The 23,090-nt window shown below is 41.6% G+C and overlaps 1 protein-coding gene across 5 annotated transcripts in view; it reads right to left on the reverse strand.

Moving 5' to 3' along the window:
* KCNIP4 (potassium voltage-gated channel interacting protein 4) overlaps positions 1-7,943 on the reverse strand; it is a 452,377-nt gene extending 444,434 nt beyond the window's left edge. For 4 of the 5 annotated variants that reach the window (XM_074587704.1, XM_074587698.1, XM_074587705.1 and 1 more), the window contains exon 1: positions 7,669-7,943. In XM_074587704.1, coding sequence (XP_074443805.1) covers positions 7,669-7,729 — 61 coding nt within the window. In that variant the 5' untranslated portion in view covers positions 7,730-7,943. Of the gene's footprint in view, positions 1-7,201; positions 7,221-7,668 lie in introns of those variants that run through there. The other variant, XM_074587708.1, reaches the window with a different exon arrangement.
* Positions 7,944-23,090: the final 15,147 nt, after the last annotated feature.

Genomic DNA, 23,090 nt, shown 5'->3' on the forward strand with positions numbered 1-23,090 from the left:
TAATACAACTACAAAATAATAATTAAAAACTTCACAAAATAGTTGGATTCCATGCTTTCCATAAACTCCAAAAATATACATTCCATAGATTTTTGCTACTCTTCCACACTCTACCTGGGGTACTCAGTGGGAAATCTAGGCCTAGCCACCAAAGCAATAGCAAGCAATGATCTTGCCAGAGGAAACCGGATTCTGAAAGGAAAACTACTATCAAAACCCTAACACTTATGTCCACCTTTTGTTCCTTTACTTTTGACACAACCACACATTGCTGTCCAGGCCAAACATTACGGAGACATAATGTCCAACCTAGCCCACTAACCTCCCTATTAACTATCTCCAGCTGTGCTGCCACACTATGCTCCAAAGAAAGAATGTTTTTATACCTCCACTCCTCACACCCCAAAATAGGTCCAAGCCTATTAAATAAAGCGTGTGCTAATACATAAGAGAATCCTACTTGGTTCAGATCGTATTGACTGCAACTACTGAAAAACCGATTTGGCTCCTGGCCCAGTCCACAACCTTATGCCAATGTTTTCTCTCTCATCTCAAATAGGAGTAATGGCCTCTGCTAATAGGAGACAATAAATGGCCAGCATTTGGCAAGCAAGATTTCGAATACAGTCTATTTCGGTACTTGAAAGAAAGAGAGGACAAGCAGAACTGTTGGGGGAAGGATAGTAGGACAGCCTGACAAGAATGTACATATCTATGAAATAGTGAAGCAATCAGGCATTGCTGTATTTTTAGATACTTTCTTTTTCAAGTGCCAAAGATTCCGAATAAATCACAATGGCAAACTGAGTGTCTGAGATGGGACAGATTACAGCTGAATGCTGCACGGATCAAATATTCAGCTCCAACCTAAAGCATGACTTCTAAGTGTCTTATCTGATACACTGTAAAAGCCTTCCAAGACACACACTAGCTACGTCTCTTACGGCTACATTAACTGCTAGATACCGTATTTACCTCTATATACTTCATAACATCTAAAAACACCTGGAAAGAGTCAGTTCTCTAAGCCCAATATACCTGAAACTTGTCCAGATGTTCAGTTATTTATGTATCAACTCTCTGAGCATGGGTAGTAACTTTGAAACAGAATAACAAGAAAGCAAGCTGTGTTTTGTGCAAATTTATATTTATATTTGGATTTATATTGATATAAAATTGATATTGATGGAAAGACAAGCATTCATATCAAATACAACTCCGTATGTACTAGAATTTTGCATATAATTACTGCTTCACGTGCTCCCTGAACACAGGAATTGGAGATAGAGGCAGAGACCAAATTTTACACAGAGGCTTACGCCACCGTTAATTCTCTCAAAACTTCAGTTATTTCCTCCACCCTGCAAGATCAGGACATATATTTTACCTTAAAATATTTGCATCTATTTGCACATGCATTATAAAGATACTTCCTTTATTAGATCACGAGTCCATTTCATTTATTCCTTCCCTTGTGCATTTGCAACTTTCACTGAAACGTGTGGCATTTGGAAGCAGCGTTTCCAGCTGACTGTAGCTCCTCAACAAGAACATGTCTGTGTTACAGAAGGCTCAGGGCAGAGACAGGGGATCCACTGGGATACAGGTGCACAAGATAAAATGGCCAGAAGGTCTCTCACATCTAAGGAGACACAAAGAGTGTTTAGGGACAACAGACCATTAGCAGAAAAAGTGACACTGACTCTTGACTGACAGCACATCCTATGGATGGAGCTCCTAGACGAACCAAAGCTTTCGCACCGATACAAGTATTGGTGGAAATCACTTGGGAGAGTCACAGCTGGTGAAGGAACCTACTAGGGGAAGTGCCCTACTGGACCTACTGTTTGTTAACAGAGAAGGTCTTGTGGGGGATGTAAAGGTTGGAAGTCGTCTTGCGCAGAGTGACCATGAAATGACAGAGTTTTCAATTCTTGGTGAAGGGAGGCGGAGAGCCAGCAAAACTGCCACCTTGGATTTCCGAAGGGCAGACTTTAGCCTGTTTAGGAGCATGGTTGAGAGTGTCCCTTGGGAGGCAGTTTTGAAGAGCAAAGGTGCCCAGGAAAGCTGGTCATACTTCAAGCAGGTGCTCTTAGAAGCACAGGAGAAGGCCATCCCCATGTCCCGAAAGACGAGCCAACGGGGAAGAAGGCCAGCCTGGCTAAATAGAGAGCTTTGGCTGGACCTCAGGAAAAAAAGGAAGGCTTACATTCTCTGGAAAAGGGGCTTAGCAACTTATGAGGATTATCAAGATATAACAAAGCTATGCAGGGGGAAGATTAGAAGGGCCAAAGCTCAATCAGAACTCAGCTTGGCCACTGCAGTTAAAGACAACAAGAAGAGATTTTTCCAGTATATCAACAGAAAAAGGAAAACTAGGGAAAATATAGGTCCACTGATGAATGAGACGGGTGCCCTAGTGGTGGAAGACACAGAGAAGGCAGAGTTACTGAATGCCTTCTTTTCTTCGGTCTTCACTGATAAAGCCGTCCCTCACGCATCCCATACCCTGGAGGCAAGGGGGAAGGTCTGGAGAGAGGAAGCTTTTCCCTTAGTTGAGGAGGACCAGGTCAGAGACCACTTGGCCAAGCTGGACATTCATAAATCCATGGGCCCTGACGGGATGCACCCGCGAGTGCTGAGAGAGCTGGCAGATGTTATCGCTAGACCACTCTCCATTGTCTTTGCAAGGTCATGGGGAACAGGAGAGGTGCCTGAGGACTGGAGGAAGGCTGACATCACTCCAATCTTCAAAAAAGGCAAGAAGGAGGACCCAGGGAACTACAGGCCGGTTAGTCTCACCTCTGTCCCTGGGAAGGTAATGGAGCGACTCATTCTGGATGTCGTCTCCAAACACATAGAGGAACAGGAAGTTATTGGAAGTGGTCAGCATGGATTTACCAAGGGCAAATCATGCCTGACCAATCTGATAGCTTTCTATGATGTTATAACGGGTTGGCTGGATGAGGGGAGAGCCGTAGATGTCATCTACCTTGACCTTAGCAAGGCTTTTGACACTGTCTCCCATAACATCCTCATTAGGAAGCTGAGGAAGTATGGGCTAGACGAGGTGACAGTGAGGTGGATCGAGAGCTGGCTGAGTGGCAGAACTCAGAGGGTTGTGATCAGCGGCACAGAGTCCAGTTGGAGGCCTGTAACGAGTGGTGTCCCTCAGGGGTCAATACTTGGACCAATTTTGTTCAATATATTCATTAATGACCCAGATGAGGGGACAGAGTGTATCCTCAGCAAGTTTGCTGATCATACCAAGCTGGGAGGGGTGGCCGACACTCCAGAGGGCCGTGCTGCCATCCAGCGTGACCTGGACAGGCTGGAGAGCTGGGCAGAGAAGAACCTAATGAGGTTCAACAAAAGCAAGTGTAGGGTCCTGCACCTGGGAAGGAAGAATGCCAAACACCAGTATAGGTTAGGGGCAGACATGCTGGGAAGCAGCTCTGAGGAGAAGGACCTGGGGGTCCTGGTAGACAGCAAATTATCCATGAGCCAGCAGTGTGCCCTTATCGCCAAGAAGGCCAATGGCATCCTGGGCTGCATAGGAAAGACTGTGGCCAGTAGGTCGAGGGAGGTCATTCTCCCCCTCTACTCTGCACTGGTGAGGCCACAACTGGAGTACTGTGTCCAGTTTTGGGCTCCCCAGTTCAAGAGGGACAGGGAACTACTGGAGCGAGTCCAGCAAAGGGTAACCAAGATGATTATGGGACTGGAGCACCTCCCTTATGAGGAAAGGCTGAAAGAGCTGGGACTCTTTAGCCTGGAGAAGAGAAGGTTGAGGGGGGACCTGATTAATGTTTACAAGTATCTAAAGGGTGGGTTTAAGGAGGACGGAGCCAGGCTCTTTTCAATGGTTCCCAGTGACAGGACAAGGGGCAATGGGCACAAGCTAGAACATAGGAAGTTCCGTTCAAATACACGGAAAAACTTCTTTACAGTGAGGGTGACAGAGCACTGGAACAGGCTGCCCAGGGAGGTGGTGGAGTCCCCTTCTCTGGAGATTTTCAAGACCCACCTGGATGCAGCCCTGAGGGATGTGCTTTAGGCAATCCTGCTCTAGCAGGGGAGTTGGACTAGATGATCTCTAGAGGTCCCTTCCAACTCTGAAGATTCCGTGATTCCGTGATTCCGAGTCACCACCTGCTTTTCACTGTGTGAGATGAATCCCAACTAGGATATAAAGGAATTGGTCCAACACATAATAGGGTTCCAGTGTTCCTCAGTAAGACACTGTTTAATACCAGTTGTATCTCAAGGTGTGTAAGAAGCTGCTTTCTCATTTCCCTCCTCCCACCCCTTCTTTTTTTCCTGAAATTGTTTTCTAGTGCATTTTTTCCTCACTTTCATCATTTATCTTAGCATCTCTTTTCGTAAATTCCTATTTTCAGCTTTTCTCTTATGTAGTTTCTTGTCCTTCTAGCACTGCTTCTTCTTCCAAGAATGCCTAAAGCAACAAGAGCAAGCCGTTCATTAAAGGCAAAAGTGAACACTATTGCACAAGGATCTCTCAGAGGTATGGCAGAGAATACCATACTCTAAGTAAACTTAAAGCTGGATAAATACTTCTCAATAGTACTATTTGGTCCATCTTCTGCACACGATGTAGAAATGACAGCCTCTTTCCTGACATGCAGAATTTGTGACTGCCCTGTCTAATCAAAGAAAATCTTCCAACACCCATCATAAATGACTCCATGGCTTTTGTAAATATTTCTATTGTTTGAATAAGTGAGGGTGCACTGGTCAACACGATACCCATTCTGAACTCATGATACCCTAAAGTAAAGCAACCAGTTGCTGTCATAGTGTCTTATTCATATTAGTATTCCCAACAGCTTAAGTTTGTCCTAGATACTGAACCCACAGGACACCTTGTAGTTAAACTTAACCTTACCCACACAAACTCTTTCTGATAATCTCCCTCTGCTCTTTTTGTTTTGCCAATACCCTTCATGCCTTTACCCACTAGCAGATGAGTTTTGGCTATCACTAGCACAAATACAACTTTCTCACAGGTAAGACGTTGATAAAGATTGTTTCATGGGGCAGAGGGCTGAAACAGTTCATCCTTACAGTGGCTCAGTATTTAAAAGAGAAGCATTCTGTCACTTCAAAACTCTCAGGGGTGCTCCAACTGACATTAACTCAAACGTAAAAGATGCCCTGCAAGTTGCAATAGAGTAAATGTAAGGGGAAAAGCAGCTGAAGGAAGTCATTACTTGTCAAAATGCACAAAATGTTTCCTTTGTCATTAATTTTCATCATTTAAGCTGCTTGTGTGTTACTTGGGCTTTATTTCACTTCAAAAAATGAAATGGAGGAACACTCACACTTCTGTTGGTTTAATTTTCTGACTCTCACGCACTACCACCAAATCCTGTAACAACTCTACTGCAGGCATCACCACTTAAAAATGAATAACTTTTTAAGCATTGTTTGTATTTGAAGAGAAATAATGAGAAAAAATCCACAGAATGCTTCCTCATTAAGTAACCAACAGACAGGTACATTCAGAAATGCTGATGGCTCTGAAAATGAGTTGAAAGTTTAGGAGCCTGGGGGGAAAAGAGCTACAGAAGAGAAGGGTGGAAAGGGAAGCTTAGATGAAAAAGGGTGAAACTTTGGGAAGATGAACATACATGTGCTGTTTCATATCAGGAGGAAGGCCAGAGCACTGAAGCTAGACACTTGTTAGCTTCACATCACATCAAACTAGTGATGAGATACAAGTTGAGTGGTGATCTAACATATGTCATTCTCCAAAAGAAAGGACGTATTTTCTTTTAGCTCTGTCATTTTTATCTTTCTGTTTTCTGTTTCTGGCATAAGAACTTATTTTTGAGAAACATTTTTTCCTACAGTAACTCATGTTTCAGTTAGATTTTCTTTTTATTCTAAAACAGTGCAAAAGTGCATCTTACTACCTCTCACCATTACAAGCTTAAAATGAATTAAAGCTGTCATTAATTTCTAAAAGCTACAAGGCATGCACAGTAAGAGAGCCAAAAGGAAAACACATCTAACACACAGTTCAACTGAAAACATTTTCTATAAAAATATCATCTTGATATTTCATATTATTTGTACGACATGGATTCAGATCTTATTTCCCCAGTTTTCGTATAGACACTTTCCCGTTACTGCTAACTGTAAGATAAAACATTAAGCATCAAACTCTCTTCATGCTTCAACACCTATAGTAATGATCCATAAACCAAATTATTCCTCAATAGCAGCTGTGCAAATCCACTGTGTCTAAATTATGACCTTAGTTTTGTTTAGCCCAAACAGTCCTGCATGGTGGTTGCACAGGTGTAGCTAAGAGCCTGCCCGGTGTTTGTCACTGATGATGTATGTGTTATGGAAAAACAGGCTGACTTTCAGATCTCTAACAGAATAGAGCTGTCAGGCTGACAGTGGTATGTGGAGGGAAAAGTCTTAATTATAACTTGGGGGGGGTTGGGTCTGAAAAGCAGTGAGAAGTATCACAACATCACTTTGGCAGCTGAGTCCCTCATTGGATAATCATAATGACTAAGTGTGCATTTTTTCTGAAGCTTTAAAGAAATGCAAAGATGGATTAACAAGTGAGCTGATAGCCTAAAACTAATTGCATACTCAATTACAAAAGTTCCCTATCCCCAAAGCAAATGACCTAGTATCCTATCTGAAGGGCTACAAACCCTAACACATCAGAAAAGATGGGTTATTAAGGAAAGAGAAAAACCAAGTACAATCCAACTCCACAGTGTCTTTCAAGCAACTTGATGGTAAGTTGCTGTTCTATACTGGCATCACACAGTTTATAAGAAATCTAGCAACACAGCAGGAAACATTAAATAGTTTTCCATCTTTTCTTAGAAAACAAGTTTCCCCTGGTTTTGATCGGCTATTTTGCAACGTTGTTCATTAACTGTCCAACTGTCCTCCGCTTAATTGGCTACCTTGAGCTGGGCACCTTCCGCAGCAACATCGCACTCAAGCAGCTTCATTTCTAAATAACTCTGTTTCCTTCCCATGCTGGGAGAAAACTCTTAGCACTCCACTAGTCACAGTCACCCTGGAGGACAGCAAAGCATGCTTTTCTCCTCCCTAAAATGCAAGTTATTTTGTAACCTTTCTCAGGCGAATATGCAATTGCATTTTGCAATATAGAGAAGAGAAAGGCACCAGATAGCCTTTGGCTTACCAGAAGAGGCTGGCCTCCATCAAATAGTTGTTACTTAGGCATTAGGAAGGTACAAAGGAGACCAAGCAGGGAGGTGTAAGTCGGACTGATCAAAATTACCTCCTGGGAGTCAGTAACGAGAGAGGATGTGCACTGTTCACCCGGTAGGTTCATACCCAGCCCCCAGGTCATTTCAGCGAAGGCAAAAGTACCAGTTTGGTCACAGCAGGCATCTTACGGCAGGCTTCGCAAAGCCTTGAATGTTTCTTAGCCCGAGATCCCTGGCATTAAGCATTTGGTCTACTGTCCCCATAGACACACGTTTTCCCAAGACAGCACAGATGCGTTTACCCCATGCGAGCAGGCAACTCCCCCCTCCCAGCCCCACGCCAAGTTGCAAGACTTGCCGCTTAATTGTGGGGAGGGGGGCGAGACCCCAAAATAACTAAGAAGAAAAACCCCGCGCCCCCACGCCGCTCGCGTCCTACCGCCTGTGGAGCTGGCCTCCTCCAGCTGCGCCGAGATGCTCTCCACCCTCCTCACATTCATGCTGGGAGGCGGGAGGCGCCCGGAGCCGCGGCGAGGCGGGACGCGGCTGGGGAGCGCGGCAGCACCGCCGCGCCGGGGCCGCGGGGAGCCGGAGCGGGGGGCCGCGGCGGAGCGAAGCGGAGCGGAGCGGGGCCGGGCGAGGTGCGGCGGAGCGGAGCGGGGCCCCGCCTCGGCGGCGGCGGCGGCGCCTCCCCCGCCACCCGCGGCAGCGCGGGGCGGGCCACGGCGCGGGGCCCCGGGGCGCCCGCCGGCAGGGGCGCAACAACACCCCGTCCCCGGCGGGCGATGAGGGGCTCAGCACCGGCTCCCGGCCCGGCCGGACTGCCCCCGCGGGCCGCTCCCCCGGCGCTGCCTGCCCCCGCGGGGCTGAGCCGGCAGCCGCGCCCCGCGCCAAGTCGGGAGCGGAGGGGTCGGTGGGCGCTGGGGGCTGCGGTGGGGAGAGCCCCGAGCCAGGCCGGGCCGTGCTCCCCGCTCGGCTCGGCGGCCGCACACAGGTGGTTCCTGCACCACCTGTTAGCCAGAGGGCTGCCCGGGACAGGCGCCGCAGGGGAGCTCCCACCCGGGCTGCGCTCCACCGGCACCTCTATCGGGTCGGCGCAGGCTGCGGGGCTGGGAGCGCTCCCCGGATACCGAGGGGGGCTTTTTGGAATTGCTGGCTAGCACTGCCAGCACCAACGCGGCCATCAGCTCAGATCTGAAAGAACAAGCCCACAGTGTATCAAACCCTTTTTTTTTTTTTTTTTACAAAACACTGTATTTCATTAAATTATGGTAAATTGTACTATAGGGTATGAAATGCTAGGAAGCCATGTACAGAGTGCAGAAACACCAGACAGAAGAGGATGATGCCAGACTCTTTTCAGTGGTGCCCAGTGACAGGACAAGGTGCAACGGGCACAAACTGGAACACAGGAAATTCCATCGCAACACGAGGAAAAACTTCTTTGCTTTGAGGGTGGCAGAGCACTGGAACAGGCTGCCCAGAGAGGTGGTGGAGTCTCCTTCTCTGGAGATACTCAAAACCCACATGGACGTGTTCCTGTCCAGCCTGCTCTGGGTGAACCTGGTTTGGCAGGGGGTTGGACCAGGTGATCTCCAAAGGTCCCTTCCAACCCCAACCATTCTGTGATTCTAGGAAATCATTTAGTCAGGCACTTTGAACAGCTCTGGTGGAAATTCATATAATTCCACTGAAACCAATGAGGTTCTACCAGGTGATATCAGGACTGATTTGGCCATTGTGCTTAAAGAAAATGGGAAACGGCATTTTAAGACACCTTCAGAACTGCTCTAATTCATAAAGGCCTACTGTGACACAACTTTAAAAGATGCTTCCGTTATGGCAGTTCTCCCAGTTCAATTTTACACAGATAACTTTTTAGCCTTCTTTACTATTTCTCATATATGAATAATGACTTGTTTCAAAAATCTCAGTTATTCTTCTCTATGTGTACATTCCCAAAAGATTACAGTAATTTTTTCAAGGCACATAAAAGTTATAGGCTTAGCTGCCTAAAATCTTAAATATTATTTTGATGTTTAATTTCATATTATTTCTTGAAACAGGTATTGTAAAGATTCTTATCAGCTGAAAGATAAAGGAGTAATTCCTACACCGCACTGCCAATAAATGCTTTAGGAAAATACTTCTATCCTCTTCTGTTCCATGGGACAAACTTATGTCTGTTTTCACTCCAAAATGATGGGATGATTGAAGACTTGAATGGGCAGAGATACTACACTGTAGTATAACACTGGCCAAGAACAACTCAATGTTGAGTAGCTGCTGCCAAGCGTTCTTTTTTTGATAAAGACGCATTCACTGCTGAAGGTTTAGGAAAGACTGTGAAGAGACAGGATTCAGAGCACTGTATTTGCTATATGCCCTCAAAAGATTTCCCTTCTATAAGGTGAATCCTCAGGTAGACAGGATATGGCTTTTCATTATCAGAGAAATTCGAAGTAGTCAGAAGAGAGATCAGGATTTGGTTTCATTATCCAGATTTGAGCTTACGTATTATCAAGAAGCTAACCTTACAGATAACTGTAATTTATCACAATTTTGCAAGAGTCCTTGTTGTCACATATATATAGTTTTCAGAGTGAAGCAGTTCTGATTTATGGCTGTTACTTGCCTTTGCTTGCTTTGCTCTACACCAACATTGTATCAGAACTCTGTGAGTTATGGAAACACTCTAAATATACACGAGCAGCTGGTCATAACAGTGTGAACTAAGGCAGGAATGGTAGTAATACATCAAAAATACCTTTGCAGTTGCCAGTTAAGCTAGACATTCATCTTGTGTCTTAGAAAGAATTACAGGTAGGCAGTGCAGCACAGAACATAAGCTCCAGAAGCATCTACCAAGTTTGTACAGGTAAGGTAGCGTGTGTCACTGCTATGATCAATTGTGTCTGAGGCAAAGAAAAAAGGAAGTGACCCAAATAAGCTGAACTGTCTCTATAAATCTGCATGTTTCTCTCAAGCTCATCTTCTTTATTTTTCTGCTCCCTCTCTTTGTTTCCATCCACCTGCTCTTTGTCTCCTCTTCTTCTTGATAGGCCTTGCTTGAAATGATTTGATCGATTCCCTCTGCATACTCTTTCCTTTATGTTCTCTTGGGATTTAAATACTTGTCTTGGAAAAAGCTACAGTCTTTCCCAAACTTCCTTTTGAACTTTTCCATTTCCTGTCTGTTTAGACCTGTTCACTTTCTCTTACCTTGTAGATACCTGTTTTCCATTTTCACCACCACTGCCAGAGAGATCTAAATGTTAGCATATTATTTACCACTTACTTACAAATTAGGGGCCCAGTACATAAAATTAAAGTCTATTTAAAAACTACTGGAAAAATCCTCAGTTAATACAGATGTGTATAATTTTCTGACTTCATAAGAACTATAGCAATAATAGAACTGTGTAGATTTTCAACCATTGAGCATCTGGTTTAATGTTATCTAACTCTAGATTATGACAATTATTGGCAGTAACTGACAGACAGAAAGACTAAATATGTGTCATTTTGATGCTCTATGTAAAACAAAATATACGTCAGAATGTGGGGTTTTTCCAAGTTTGCTTTGAAGGTCAAATTCTTTATTGTTTACCAAACCTGATTCAGTTTCCTCCAATTATCATGTCAAGCTCATGTATCTGCTCTATATAACATTCAGTAAAAATTGACATCAACTGTGATTTCATCCCTTGTATATAATTACATTTCAACATATAATTATATTTCTATGAGTATAGAGTTCCATTCTAGTTTCTACTTTTCAAAACATATAACTCCTTCCTTTCTTCATCATTTATTTCAAATATTTATTTTGGAGCTAAATGCTAATAATACCTTGAGCCTGTATATACAAGGTACATGCATGGCTGAAGATTTCTTCCAGTCACCTGTGAAAAAATTTTAATTTCTTCCTGAAATAGTCCACGAAGTTTCTGTCTGATTTCTTTAATTAGAATCTGAATCAGCATATTTCTGTTAGCCTCAAATGTAAGCTAATTGGAAAGATTTAACATCATTATGATTCAGTGTGTCCAAATCAAGCTCAGATTTCCTCAGCTGTTTAAAATATATAATATATAAAATTAAGTGTCTAATCGTGAACTAATGATCAAGGAGGCATTTTCATCAAAAAAAAAAAATCATCTTTGGTGAATAAAAATTATTCATCATGATTTCTAGTGGTAGCACCTTCCTATCAGGGAGGACCTGTTTTTTTCCTACCTATTTGTGTGGATGAGAAAAGGCTCAGAGTCAGAAAGTGTATATCAATACCCAAAGATTCAGTCCTTTCAGTCACTTCTGCTCCCCCACTGGTCTTGGGACATCTGCAATGGGCTAACACAGTAGTTCAGCTACAAAAATTGTATTTACACTAAGGAACTGAATAATTTATAATTAAGCAGTTGAATAGAACAAATATAAGCCAAAAAGGTTCAGCATGTCCATGTTACTTCCTAGGCCTCCAGAGAAGCCATTTATTTTTGCAATGCTTCCTCTGCTGGAGAATGGCCCTCCAGGTGGGAGCTTTCTTGATTCCCAGAAGAATTTGTCATTGAGTTTATACTGCATATCACTTACAATGTTTTTCACAAGGAAAAAAACCCAGCTAAGTCAGTCTGTTTCTTACTTCTAGGACAAATATTCCTCCTCCTCCAAAAAGTAATATAATTCCATTTTGCTATTTTTTATTCAGGCATGAGAAAGAAACTGTTCTTCATGCTACAATACATTTCTAAGAGTATTTTTGTTCTCAGAAGTGTATTTTATTTATTTTTAAGTCATACTGTGTGAGAATGTATCCTACAAAAACATTTTATGTGTACTCTAAATCACAAAACATTAACCGTAATTTGGCCGTACTCAAATATTTAGTGTGTGTGATAAAAGCACTTGATCTAAACGAGAAGTCTCCTACACCTTTAAGAGTCCTCTGGCACCCTGTTGTAGGGTGTGCACTAGGTGTCAGCGACAAGGCGTTGTTAGGGGGGCTGCAGGGTGGCCTCTGTGAGGAGAGGCTGGGGTTGCCCTGTGCCAGACAGTTGGCTCCAGACGGCTCTGGAACAGACCCATGGCAGAGCAGAGCTGAGGCCATCAGCCAATGTGGTGACACCTCAGGGAAAACATATTTAAGGAAGGGCACAACATGCTGAGGAGGTGGGAATGAGAGAGAGAATGCCAAGGTCAGAGGAGAGGTAGATGCTCCACGGTGGAGCATGTACACTCGCAGAGGACTGAGGCCCATGGAGTACCCAATCTAGAGGACATACACCACCAAAGGACTGTGGCCCGTGGATAAGCCCCTGCCAGAACAGAGGAAACAATTAAGAATGAAGAAGCAGCTCTAGAAAAGAGTGAGAAACAAGGAGCAGTAGAGAGAAACCACTATGCACTGACCCCAGTCTCCTGCACTGCCCATCATCTCACTGTGCAATCTGCAGGATGAACAAGGAGGAGAAAGAAGTGTCTGGAGTGAATCTGAGGCTGGGAAAGGGGGAGGAAATGTGCTTTCCCTAAGCGTTTAAATGTTTTTCTTCTTTATTTCCCAATACCCAAGTCAGTAATTAAATATTTATGTTGACTGTCAATAAATTAAGTTAAACTCTCCAAGTCTGTTTTACCCAAGACAGTGACTGCTGAGTGATTTCCCTGTCTTTATTGTGACCCCCAATTTTTCACCCTCTTGTTCTTCCCATTTTCTCCTCCATCGTGCTGGGGGTGGGGGGTAAGCAAGAAGGTGTGGGGGTGCTTGGATGCCAGCTGGGGCCGACAAACCACAAGGTGGATATGGGAGAATTCAAAATAGAAAATGAGATTGTAGGTGTAAGAAGATGTCACAGACTACTAACAAGCTGCATGTCCCTGAAAAAGTGGAGCTCCAATATTCAAGATTCCCTGTTAGCACACAAAGTTTTAGAGGATCGGTGCTTTCAGAAAGAGTTATCTTGAATATTCTGATTTTTGTGCCTATTAAACCTTAACCAGGACACTTCTTCAAAAGAAAATTGCGCACTGTGTATCCTTATAAGGGTATAAGAAATAAATAGTGAGAAACAACTAAAGCCAGCCCTGTAACTTGGCAAAAATTGGCCATTAGTTGCTATACCTTGTTATAAAAATGACGAGAAGAAAGGCTGGGAGCCTACTTTCCTTGAGTCTCAATTTGTTTTTTAAATTAACATTTTGTAATACATTCTCTAGGGGTCAGAAGAAATTTTACTTACCTTAAATGAGTAAACAAGTCAGAATTTCTATGTGGTAACCAAAAAGAGAAGAGAAAGCGATTGTTTAATAATCTTCCAATTTAAATGTTGTCTCCAGGTGTATATCAGCCAAGATATGGATTGACTTCTTTGTTGGGGCTTTTAGAGCAAAAGTCAAGGAAGTAGGGGTCCACCCTTCACTTGGTGTCAATGGGAAATAAGTAGTCAGTTCCTTCAGATCCTAAAATCCAGCAATATTTTTTTTTTCTGCTGTGTCTGTTGGCTTCACTTCAGTGTGCTGCAGGTGACTGGAGCGGCTGGGTTTTTGAGCGGCAGTATTTAGACATTTGAGTTTTGATTTGTAAGAGTCTTCTGGTTTTATATCTCATTTTAACTGTGATTCATGGTTTATAATAGCCACACTGCAGATATTTTAGAAGAAAGTAATTACAAACTAATGCAAGGTTGTATTTTAAAAAGCACATGCAATATTCACCATGACTCTGATGTGCTGCTTTGAGACTTCCTTGGCATAATCTGTATGACTTAATCTAAATTGCTGTCGAATTGTTTGTTGTCATTATTAGACTGTCACTGAAGTTATTTCATTAGTAAACCTGAGTCAATATATGGTTTCATATTTACATAAACTTCATGTAAAATAACAGCACTGTAGTTTTTAAGCACCTCATTCTGAGCCTGGCAGATCACAAAACATTTTAAAAATAGAAGTATACCGGGAGCAAATTCACCTGCTGCTGAAATGTAGCCAACTTCAGAGGACACACAGCTGAAAAACAGTGCATTAGACAGGTGTAGGTTGAAGAAAAATATTGGCTAATTATACCATAGCTAACCTAAGTTCTTGGGGGGAAAAATCTATAGGTTTTTTATATCATAGATCATAGGCTTTAAGATCTTATGTGAAATACCTGCTCATAGTGATCTGCACTGTGCTCAGAAGAGGCAGAAAAAAGAAAAACGTAAACAAAAAACAGGAGCAAAACTCTCTGAGCTGACCCTGGTGTAGGGCAGTGCCCAGACTGAGCTAGTTTATGGCAGCATGATTTCTCAACAATTTTTCTGGCACTTTTACATTCAGCTGTATGTTGGCTTCCCATTGCTTTTTGCCCTCCATTCTCATCAGGTAATTCTGCACTCTCCTCCAGTAAACCCTTCTCCCACTCTACTTCTCCCTCTCCTTTCCCTCCACTTCCTTTTCCCTTTCCTATTTACCTCACACATCATTTCTCACAAAAAAACTGAATAACAGCAGAAAGGATAATGGCTTTTATGTACAGCTAGCGGAGATCAGAGAGCAGTACTGCTCTGTACAGCCAACGACAGGATGTAACTGAATGCAGTGCTTCATATTTTCCATTTTTAAATCCACATCCACAGACTTACCAGATGATAAGGTTTAAGAATGAAAGTCTAGGGATTCCTAGCTAACTCAAAAGCCAGTCTATAGAATATCAAACCATCATTAACAATACAAAATTAACAAATTTCAGAATGCTTTAAAGCATTTTGGTTCCTATGATATTTCCTCCAGGGAATATGATTACTAGATTTATGGCACTAATGACTCATTTATGGAAATATGTAAAGCCAGTAATCTCATCTTTTGTTCGTGCATCTAAATACAGAGACATGAGGCCAAATTCTCTTTTCAATGGCAACAATTTTTTGTTTTTCTGAATGAGCCCAATATATGGGGAGACTAAAAGAGCTTGTTCATCCTCATATAAAAAAGTCCAAGAGGACATATGGTTGCTATATAAATACATCAGACAGGTAAAAAAAAAGTGGGAGAAAATAATTCTATTTCAGCTAAAGGTCAATGCTGGCACCAGAACAAATGATATAATTTATAATCTATAAATTCAGGTTGTAAATTAAACAAAAGTCGCCAACCATTAAAGAATTCAAGTACTGGAATGCCCTTCCAAAATGAACGGGAGGAAAGACAAAATAAATGTTTTAAGGCAGAGCTTGCTAACTCTGTGAATTATGTGATGTGATGTCTGTGATAACACAGAGCTCTATGATCATAAATCATATATATGTTTTCCTTTCCTTAACAAATAAAGCTCTTGAACATAATGCCAAATTCCTAATACAGCATGGGTCATAGGAAAAGGGCTACACTATTTCAGAGATTACATAATATAGTATATAGAATAACAAGAGCCTCTACAATAAACATTAATCCCTTTATGTAATAAACTGAAAGCTTACAGGATGTGATAACAGTCTTTCACATTTATAAGGTTGCTACAGTAATCAATTGTTCTCCATGTCCAATGGCAGAGTGTCACGGGAGAAAGGGACTTAAGCTGCAGCAAAGAACTAGTTAAAATTCAGGGGAAAATTCCTAACTTCTAAGGTAGTCAAATAATAGAGCAGTTTTATGAAAAGCTTAGTGGAATCTCCATTGTTAAAGAGTTTGTTTTAGCTGCTGCATAGATGACCTGCTGAAGACAGTCTAGAGCTTTTGATCCTGTCACAGCACAGCATTACTATAAGTCTTCAGGTATCTTCTGTCCATATGTATCCTTATGCCTGTATGATTAAAAAAATAGTACTGATTTAAGCGAGAGGGGAATTTGGCAAGCAATGGCCCTATTTTCTCAGCTCCCCATCCCCATTTCTCTTGTAGAACTAGTGCTCCTAAATTGTTCAGGTTTTATTCTATGAAACAGAGGTGTATTTCCTGATTATTTTTTAGGATGCTTTGTTTCTTAATTTGCATACCTAAGTATTCTGTTGTCATGGAAATCTCTTCTCTGAAGCCCTTGAAGACCAGCTCTCTTGCTTCAATTCTGTTTCAAATTTTCTGCATCAACTAATTTTAATTCTTACTCCAAATTTTCCATATATTGTCTTGCAACATCTAAGTGACGCAGTTGTGTCACCTCTTGGGCCAAAACTTTACCCTGTCCATCCATAAGAAAATAAGCTTCACTTCAAAGAAGTGTACTAAGTCTAGTACAATGCCATTTGTTAACTAAAATGAATGCAGATTTTTAAACTCCTTCACTGAAGGAGCATCCACGTTGATAGATGTTTGGCAGCTCAGCAAACAAGGAAGAAATTATAAAAAAGGATATAGCTATAGCATTGGTACAATGAAATTCAAATAGAATTGTTTGAATAATCACAGTATAAATGCCTTGTTTATGCCTGTCTTTTTATATTGGTTGGAGGGAGTCTCACAGTCTGTCCTGAAAGATGAAATAGTTGATTAATCCTCATAGGGAAGCTTAGGAAGAGTGGGTTAGATGAACAGACAGTAAGGTGGACAGATACTGGTTGAAAGACAGAACTCAGAGGGTTGTGATTAGGGGCACAGAGTCTGGTTGGAGGTCAGTGACGAATGGTGCTCCCCAGGGGTCAGTACTGGGTCCAGTCCTCTTCAATATATTCATCAATGACCTGGATGAGGGGATAGAGTGCACCCTCAGCAAGTTTGTCGATGACACAAAGCTGGGGGGGGTGGCTGACACACCAGAAGGCTGTGCCACCATACAGAGAGACCTGGACAGGCTGGAGAGTTGGGCAGAGAGGAACCTTATGAAATTCAATAAGGGCAAGTGTAGGGTGCTGCACCCGGGGAGGAATAACCCCATGCACCAGTACAGGCTGGGGGCTGACCTGCTGGAGAGCAGCTTGGTGGAAAGAGACCTGGGAGTCCTGGGGGACAACAGGATGACCATGAGTCAGCAATGTGCCCTTGTGGCCAAGAACGCCAATGGCATCCTGGGGTGCATCAAGAAGAGTGTGGCCAGCAGGTCGAGGGAGGTCATCCTCCTCCTCCTCCTCTACTCTGCCCTGGTGAGGCTGCACCTGGAGTAGTGTGCCCAGTTCTGGGCTCCCCAGTTCAAGGAGGACAGGGAACTGCTGGAGAGGGTGCAGCAAAGGGCTACCAAGATGATTAGGGGACTGGAATACCTCTCTTATGAAGAAAGGCTGAGGGATTTGGGTCTCTTCAGTCTGGAAAGAAGACGGCTGAGGGGGGACCTTATCAACACTTACAAATACTTAAAGGGTGGGTGTCAGGAGGATGGGGCCAGGCTCTTTTCAGTGGTGCCTGGGGACAGGACAAGAGGTAATGGGCACAAACTTGAGCATAGGAAGTTCCACCTAAACATGAGGAGGAGCTTCTTTCCTTTGAGTGTGGCAGAGCACTGGAACAGGCTGCCCAGAGAGGTGGTGGAGTCTCCTTCCCTGGAGACTTTCAAAACCCGCCTGGACGCATTCCTGTGCAGCCTGCTCTCGGTGACCCTGCTCTGGCAGGGGGGTTGGACTAGATGATCTCCAGAGGTCACTTCCAACCCAACGGTTCTATAATTCTATGATTAAGGACAAAAATTAATCACATCAGCTTTCCTTCCACATAAAAACTAACCTACCAGTCTCTTACTTTTAACCAGTCATAGCCAAAGTGGGTTTGAGTGTCTTTGATGATCACACGTAAAAACACTGAAGAGATTCAGGAAGGTCAGGTTAGGACTTTCATGGTTAGTAATGACATTATTCCGTTGGATATTACTGGAAGTTTGGAAATAAATAGTGTCTTTCACAGAAGAAACATATGCTTAATATGCCGATAGGAAAAAGACAACTGTATGAAGAAGCAGGCCACCAAACTAACAAGCTTTAGTTTCTGGAGGGATTTTAGGATTTGATTCACACTGAGTTCATCATATGGTCAATGAAAGTACTACATCAGAAAAAAATAATCTTAGTCTCTGAGCATCAGATAAAAGTTGTGCTTGCAGCTTTATGTTCAAGAAGCTGCTAAGGTCAACCATACAGTCAATGACCTAAATCAGCTAAGGGCAAATATACATCCTCAATGAAAGGTGCAGGAATATATCTACCTTACTGTCCAGTTGTTTCAGCAGTTGTCTGACCCAATGTCACCTTGATTTTCAGCCAAATTGCATTTATTTGTGCCACAGCTCCCGCAGGAAGAGAAAAATATAATCTTCTTTCATCGGGACTTGGAAATGCAGATATAAAGCTGTGTGTTTTCTGCATGCTGAACCATAACCTGCTTGCTTATTTTTTTCAACAGCCTCCCATATGTGCATATAACTTGATTAATTAATGACTGAAGTAGAGTATAAAGTAGTGCCACTGATCGTATTTTTATTTATTATTAAATCCATAAGGCAGGCTTTGGTCTCTTAACTGCTGTCATAAGCTTTCCCGTCCTCTCGATTTGATCCACTAGACTAGGCAAAAAGCCAGAATTCTCGCTCTTAATTACTTTGTTCCTTTAGTGTAAAATTCTAACTGCTTCAGATCAAGTCAGTCCGATGGTAGTAGATACTTATTTTTGTTTCCATAATTAAAGAAAATATATCAGCATAGTGAAATTTGACTTAAGATTGTGTGTCTCTGCATTCGAAAATCAAAGTTATTATCATGACAGGACACTGTAGTGAATAAGTACAAATTATTGTTCTTATGAAGCTGTACTTCTTAGTCTTCCAGTTTTAAACACTTTACTCCTCCATTCTATATATATTACAGGTTACCATCTGTGTGCTTACCCTATTGCATCAAATTCTTACTCAAATTACCTTTCCTGGCTTTCAAAGATTATATATGCATTTTATTTTTGCATCTTTCAGAAGAGTATTAGGATCTTGAAAATAAAAAGGTAAATTCTCAAATATGCCATTCCTGCCTCAATGTGCTCATTTATAAACTAATGCTGAATGTAAAATAACTAATACTACGTATTAAGAGCTTAGTACTAAGTATTGCCATTCTGACCATCGAAAACCATGGGGTTAATTCCCCCTTCCCATCAACAAAGCATGGCATTATCTGAAATACTTTAAGCTGAAACTCATTTTTGTTTCCACTTGCACATCCTAAATGTACACAGAAATCACATTTTCACAATTTCATGCTCTTCTTAACAACTGTAATGGATAGAAAACTTCATTTTTAAATAAGTTAAAGATAAAATTGATCTGAATCTCAAAGATGTGCCTGTAAGAAGAAGGAGTATCACAACCTGTATGATACAGTTTATGAATATACTAAATGTGGCACTACTTACTGCTTTTGAGATTTGAGGGATGCTTGCTGCTTTTGAGATTTGAGAGATGTGAATATTTATATTTCCAAAAGAGTTGGAAAAGAGAAGCAATTACCAGGTCATAGTCTAGATTAATATGCAAGGACATCCTTGTTTATTTTTCACACAATGCTGACCTCACTGAATTGGATGTACAAGGTACAGATATAGGTGGTGCTGAGGAAAATGTATTTATTGACAAGAGTTAGCTTGGAAGATCCAATAAAGCTAGACTTCCCTCCCTGCTTCACATTTTTGGGTGTCACTAGAAAGAACCTTCATAGGTACCATTTTCTATCAGTTAGATGATTTATATCAGCTCCCTCAACTCCAGATTCACTGCTCTTCTGACATAAGAATCAAAATTGATCCGAAATTGACAGTTTTAACTCGTAGGCCTCCTTTGCTCTTGGAAATACCGGGGCTTGATTATCTAAAATTCATGCCATGAGGTCTTTACAGCAATCACACAGAATAAGTACATCTTCATTTTCCTACATGAGAATATTGGGGGGGGGGGCGGGATTGGGGGGCAGATTCTACAGCAATGAGTTTGCCTTTTTGGATTTTACTTGCTCATTTACTTACCTCTTCTATTTTCCTCCACTTTCTACAATACAATTATGATTTACTTATTATAGAGGTAGAGTTGTACAGTAAGCGATTCACTGAGTCAGCTGAATGACCCCATACTATCAGCCCGGGCTAGTTCCAGTAAGATAAGGGCACATATAAACTCAATAAATGAAAGGATCCATGACAATAATTCCCAGAAGCGACACAGACCCTGGTAGAAGCAAGGAGCAGGAAGCTAGGAAACCATAGGAAAACTTACAAAACCAGAGCTAGGAAGGGACTATAGGAATTTTCCAATTTCTGAAAGCACGTTTAAAGGATGAAATAAGTTATGTGAACAATATAATTAACCAATAAGAATTGTTCAAGAAGAATGAATTATTTGCCACTTTGAACAGGTAGCACAAACATAGACAGCCTTAGCCACTGACCACTTTCCAACATTTCTACACCATGCTATTCCCAGCTTTAAAGGGAAGCTAACATGGAAAGGGAGTCCCTACTTTCAGCTTCAGTCTGGCTTTAAGGTATATCAGCAACAAAGGCAGACCACAAAGACAGTTCACTTCTGGTTCACTTCCCTCCCACTAAGGTTAAAACACTTTGGAGACCATTTCAGGGCTTTCACATTCTTTATGTTTGGGGGAACCAGCCAATAAACCAGAAAGTGAGGCTTAAAAGGAAGTACGCATAAACATTTTTCAGCTTATATCAAGGGTTCCTTAGCAGGACTTGATCCATCCAGCTGCGGCTACTGCAGGATATAGTGAAAATATTAACTGGTTTATTAGTATAAAAGTTAAAATTGTTAACTTAAATGTTGTTCCTTTTTTATGTGAGCCTTAAGGCACATGTTTAGTCACCACATTGTCTTGTCACATCAGGTACCTCAGTTCTGTCACAAAAGTAACAACCAATCTCTAGCAAAAGCAAATATTTCTCCATTAAGTGGACTTTGGGGCTTGTTCTGAATACCACTCGACAAAGCCTGTTTTAAGATTAAAAACTATATAAAGAAAATACTGCCACTCACTCCTTAGGGATGACCTGACCTAAACCACCTACTGCATATTACTTTTTTTTTTTTTTAATGGAGCGAGGTTGTGACTGAATTGTTGAATCAGAAACAAAATTACAGGTTTGTATTCTTTAAACTCTGACAGATTATTTCATCTTCTCAATCCTACTTTAACAGGAGAAACACAAGGACAGTTTACAGAATAAAATACTTTTAAAATGGCATATGTACACATTTAATACTATTAGGACACAAACTGTCAGACAAAATGGAATCAGAAATGGAGATGGGAAATTGCTACCATGGCCAGGGCAAGTAAGGTCAGAAAATGGGGAAGAAATTGATTCCACAAAGTCAAAGGTCTATGCAGCAAATATTGCCAGGAACAGTGCCAAAGTCTAGAAAAGCAAAGATTAGATGGGGAGATCAGGACAAGCACCAGGCAAAGTAGGACATAAATTTAGCTAGGAAACAAGTTTAATAAACAAAAGCATCCAGTGTAATAGCCTTGAAAATCTGACAAGTTTGTGGTAAACCAGCAATCAGGCTCACAAGCCCAGCTTCAGCTGCCAGGACTTATCAAACCTTCATTATCCTGTGACAAAGATGTGGCTCCTGTGCTCCTCTGTCTGTCTGGCCACGTGGATCCTGATACATCAACGAAGATGATCAGCAAACAAGTAGAAGAAGAGACTTCAAGCTCATGCTGGTTATATAGCACCATATCTTTTAAGATTGAAAGACAACTTCAAAGCATAACTTCAGCTCTACTGTGGTGCCTACCTTGCCACAGGTACCTCAGCTAGCAATATGGTATTGCAAGTCTTGCTGCGTGGCACCATCCTGCATCATATAGAGCTCAGACTACCAGTTCTTGCATTCTGATTCCTAAACCATTAGAAAGAAGTCTTATAATGCTCCGAGGAAAACTAAAAATTCATGGATAAGAGAAAATGTCTACTTAACTTAGACACCTAACAAGAGAGAGACAACAATTTAAGTAGTTAATTCCTATGTTAGGATTTATAATTCGAAACGGCCACTTTCTACCATAAATAATTGGAAGACTATATGGACTTTGTACATGTGATATGATGGAAGCAATGTTTTATAAATTGTCATTATTGTTGGTTTCTTATGTTTTACTCTATAATCTTGTTGTGCGTTACAGTTATTCTAAAGTTCTTATGATTAACTATGTACAGTCTTCATATGGAAGTAACCCTTGGTATTCCTGGGCTTTTTATGATAGTTGACTGATAGCTATGAAACTCTGACAGTGACTGGAAGTTTCAGGAAAATGCTGGAAGTTTGCTTTTTGTTTGTTTGGGGTTTTTCTTCTCACATTCGGGGAGACCTGTTCTCAATAGAGTTTCATGTCCTGATTCCAACCAAGGAAACATGGAGCATCATAACATATATTACTCTCATCAGACTGAAGTTACCAAACCTGAAAATCCCAGGGAAAACAGCCTAGACTAGAAAATGCCAAAAATGCAAAGATTGAAAACAAGTGTATTTGCTAATACCATTCCCCGAACATCAAAAACCAGTAAAGTAGTTAGTATAAATTCAAAGCTTTTTACCTAAGTAGCAAATAATGCATGCGTTTTCTTGCTCAGGAAAATTCTCCTAGTCCTTCAGCTGCTTCCTGATGACACTCACCTACTAATTAGCCTTCTTCCAATTCCCAGCTTTAGCCAAACATTTCATAATTCAGCTCTATCTTAGGTGGCAGACGGTGGCTGTATTTCACCAATCACTAAGAAATATAGTGATAACATATTTCTTGAACAAAATTGATGAAAAACCAGTAACTACACAAATATAACCTTCTGGAGCAACCTGTCCAACATCAGGAAGCTGGATTCATGACCTTGAGAAATAGTTTAAAAAAATCAGAAGGAACTCTAGCTCAAATAATTCCATCTCCAAAAGGCTGCCAGCAT

Source organism: Larus michahellis, chromosome 5 (assembly GCF_964199755.1).
Source record: "Larus michahellis chromosome 5, bLarMic1.1, whole genome shotgun sequence".
Classification (NCBI taxonomy): Eukaryota; Metazoa; Chordata; class Aves; order Charadriiformes; family Laridae; genus Larus; species Larus michahellis.